This window comes from Hevea brasiliensis, chromosome 18 (genome assembly GCF_030052815.1).
Source record: "Hevea brasiliensis isolate MT/VB/25A 57/8 chromosome 18, ASM3005281v1, whole genome shotgun sequence".
NCBI classification, from domain to species: domain Eukaryota; kingdom Viridiplantae; phylum Streptophyta; class Magnoliopsida; order Malpighiales; family Euphorbiaceae; genus Hevea; species Hevea brasiliensis.
Genome location: NC_079510.1, coordinates 8,313,739 through 8,316,307, shown reverse-complemented (window position 1 = coordinate 8,316,307; position 2,569 = coordinate 8,313,739). Strand labels below are relative to the sequence as shown.

At 33.9% G+C, this 2,569-nt stretch overlaps 1 protein-coding gene across 2 annotated transcripts; it reads left to right on the top strand.

Annotated features, from left to right (window-relative positions):
* The first annotated feature begins 434 nt into the window (after positions 1 to 434).
* On the top strand, positions 435 to 2,259 carry LOC110664717 (E3 ubiquitin-protein ligase Os04g0590900). 2 transcript variants are annotated; one of them, XM_021824487.2, is made up of 2 exons: positions 435 to 711; positions 897 to 2,259. In XM_021824487.2, the coding sequence occupies exon 2, from the start codon at positions 957 to 959 to the stop codon at positions 2,049 to 2,051; it is 1,095 nt and encodes a 364-aa protein (XP_021680179.2). In that variant the 5' UTR covers positions 435 to 711; positions 897 to 956; the 3' UTR covers positions 2,052 to 2,259. The 2 variants fall into 2 exon arrangements, with proteins under 2 accessions (XP_021680179.2, XP_021680178.2); XM_021824486.2 differs by having other exon boundaries at positions 894 to 2,259.
* The last annotated feature ends 310 nt before the right edge of the window (positions 2,260 to 2,569 follow it).

Here is a 2,569-nt window from a genome sequence, read left to right as displayed (position 1 = left end):
GAAGATTAAATTATAAATTACTCAATTTTTTATATTAACTCCAATATACACATGTTGTTTGGTCACATTGTTCAGGAAACAAAATTAACCTTATTAGTAGCAAAATGCATTCATGATTGAGGTCCACCTAATTTCAGAGTCCATCATAAAGACTTGGGGGAAATTATGCCTAAAAATTTTATTTACCTTATTTTTTATAGCTAAATTGCATATTTATTCGCTCACTTTATAGGCGTATGGTATAAGATTTAGCCTATTTACTTGGAAGCTCCAACTGCAAATGTGTTGGATAATAATAAAGGTATTTATTACTTTATTGAATTCCCAACCAACATCAACACTCCACTCTTTAGTCAACAAACCATTATCTCAGAAAGAGGGATAAAGAAAAGAAAAAGAGAGGAACAAAGAAAAGGAAAATAAAAGGAGAGAGAGAGAGAGAGAGAGAGAGAGAGAGAGAGAGAGAGAGAGAGAATTCCCTTCAAGAATTCAACAATCTTGCTTTGCTTTTATGCCCTTTTTCTTGCTTGTGCTAGTCCCCTTTCGTCCTTCTTACACCTTGATGAATTTTCATTACTTGAACTCTCTGTACTTGCTGATCTAGCCTTCCAGGACAGAAATAATATACAATTTATTATATCTTGTTCATATGCATCTAATCATCATTAAGAAGACACCCTTCAAGCCATCCAACCCAAATACAATCCTAAGGTATCTCTTGTTTCTTCTCTTTTTTGTATGATTTCTTTCTTTTTTCATTCAAATGCTTATCAAAATTCTAGAATTTCAATACAGCATCAAAGGTTTTTTAGTTTTATTGTTTGAAGGTCTAGTGCAGAAGATTAAGCATGATTTTTCTTGTTAAATTATTTGGTTCACTGAAAATTTTTTAGCAGAATTGAAGGAAAGAACTTTCATTTGCGACATAGATTTGAAAATTTTCAATAAGGCTTGTTATGGCACTGCTAGACAAACCAAAAACTTGGATTCCATATATGAACAGTAAAGACTGTTCTCAAGGATTTTGTAGCATGAACTGCCCACAATGGTGCTACGTCATCTTCCCTCCTCCACCTCCTCTTGATGATGAGTTCCCTGATGACAACAATTCAAGCCCAATCTTCTCTCCTCTTGTCATTGCAATTATTGTGGCTAGTGCTTTTCTACTAGTAAGTTACTATATCATAATTTCTAAATTTTGTGGAAACAATAATGATTCAGCAAGAAGAATAGAAAACCAAGACCTTGTTGATCAGGAAATGGAGGATAATCACAACCCATCTCTCCATGAGCCTTGGCATGTTTCCACAACTGGTTTAGATGAAGTTATAATAAAGTCAATCACAATGGTTAAGTATAAAAAGGGAGATGGTTTGATTGAAGGGACAGATTGTTCTGTTTGCCTCAGTGAGTTTCAAGAAGATGAGAGCTTAAGGCTTTTGCCTAAGTGCAGTCATGCTTTCCATGTCTATTGTATTGATACGTGGCTTAAATCTCACTCAAATTGCCCCTTGTGCCGTGCTAATATTGTCTTCATTAGTGCTGCTGCTTTGCCTCCATTGCCTCCTCCAGTAATGGAAAGTCTTCAAGCCAACGAATCATCTCATGATAGCCACAGAACTAATGGAAATGCAGCTGTTACACAGGACATTGAAAGGGTTGTTTCAGAAGAGGAAATAGAGCAGAATAATGGAGGAGATTCAAAGACACCGTTACGTGTGTTCAGTGATTTGGGGAACTTGCAGGAGAGAGATGCCATAATTCAGATTAGAGATGAAAGGTATCCACCCGTTAGGAGATCATTTTCAATGGATCATCCATGTCAAAACCGTTGTTTAGCTGCTGATATTCTGCAGATGAACCAAGATGAAGTTATTCTAGTGGAAGATTGCTTATCAGGAGATGCTGCTGAATCATCCAAACGTTCAGCCCAAGTCACCAAGCATAGCCATAGAAGAAGAGTCTTGCATTATGTACTGAGTCCTGCTAGAATGAAGAGATCATTTTCTAGCGGAAGATTCTTCCTCAATAGGCATGGAAACGCTGTCTAGAAAAAAAATTGAAACACTTAAAAAAGGTTTATATATATTGATGAAGAAATTTATGAAAGATTTAAGCTTGCAGATGTTAACTTTTGCATTGGTTTGTTTATGTTCTTATGCAGTAGTGGTATGTGTGGATCAGAACTAATAAAGGACATCTATGTTTTTATGTGGCTAGAAACTTGACTATCATCGGAAATTCTTACTTTACTGGAAACTTATTCGGTTTGGCATGATTTCGGTTTTTAAAATAATTTTATTTGATTGTTTCCGGATAAAGTCATCTCTAAATTATCATTTACACTTTAAAATAATATATATATATATATATATATATATATATATATATATATATATATATTATTTTAATAGGAAATTGTTAGATAATCCTAGAGTACCACCTCATCATGTGATATGGTGCTCCCAACCAATAATTTAAAAACACATCACTAATTTTATTAAAAAATTATTAAAAATAGTATAAAAACTTTATAAACTTAACATGACTTCTAATACTGTTACAAACT

Coding starts and splice junctions, on each gene's coding strand:
- LOC110664717 (XM_021824487.2), top strand. CDS start 957: ATGGCACTGCTAGACAAACCAAAAACTTGGATTCCATATATGAACAGT.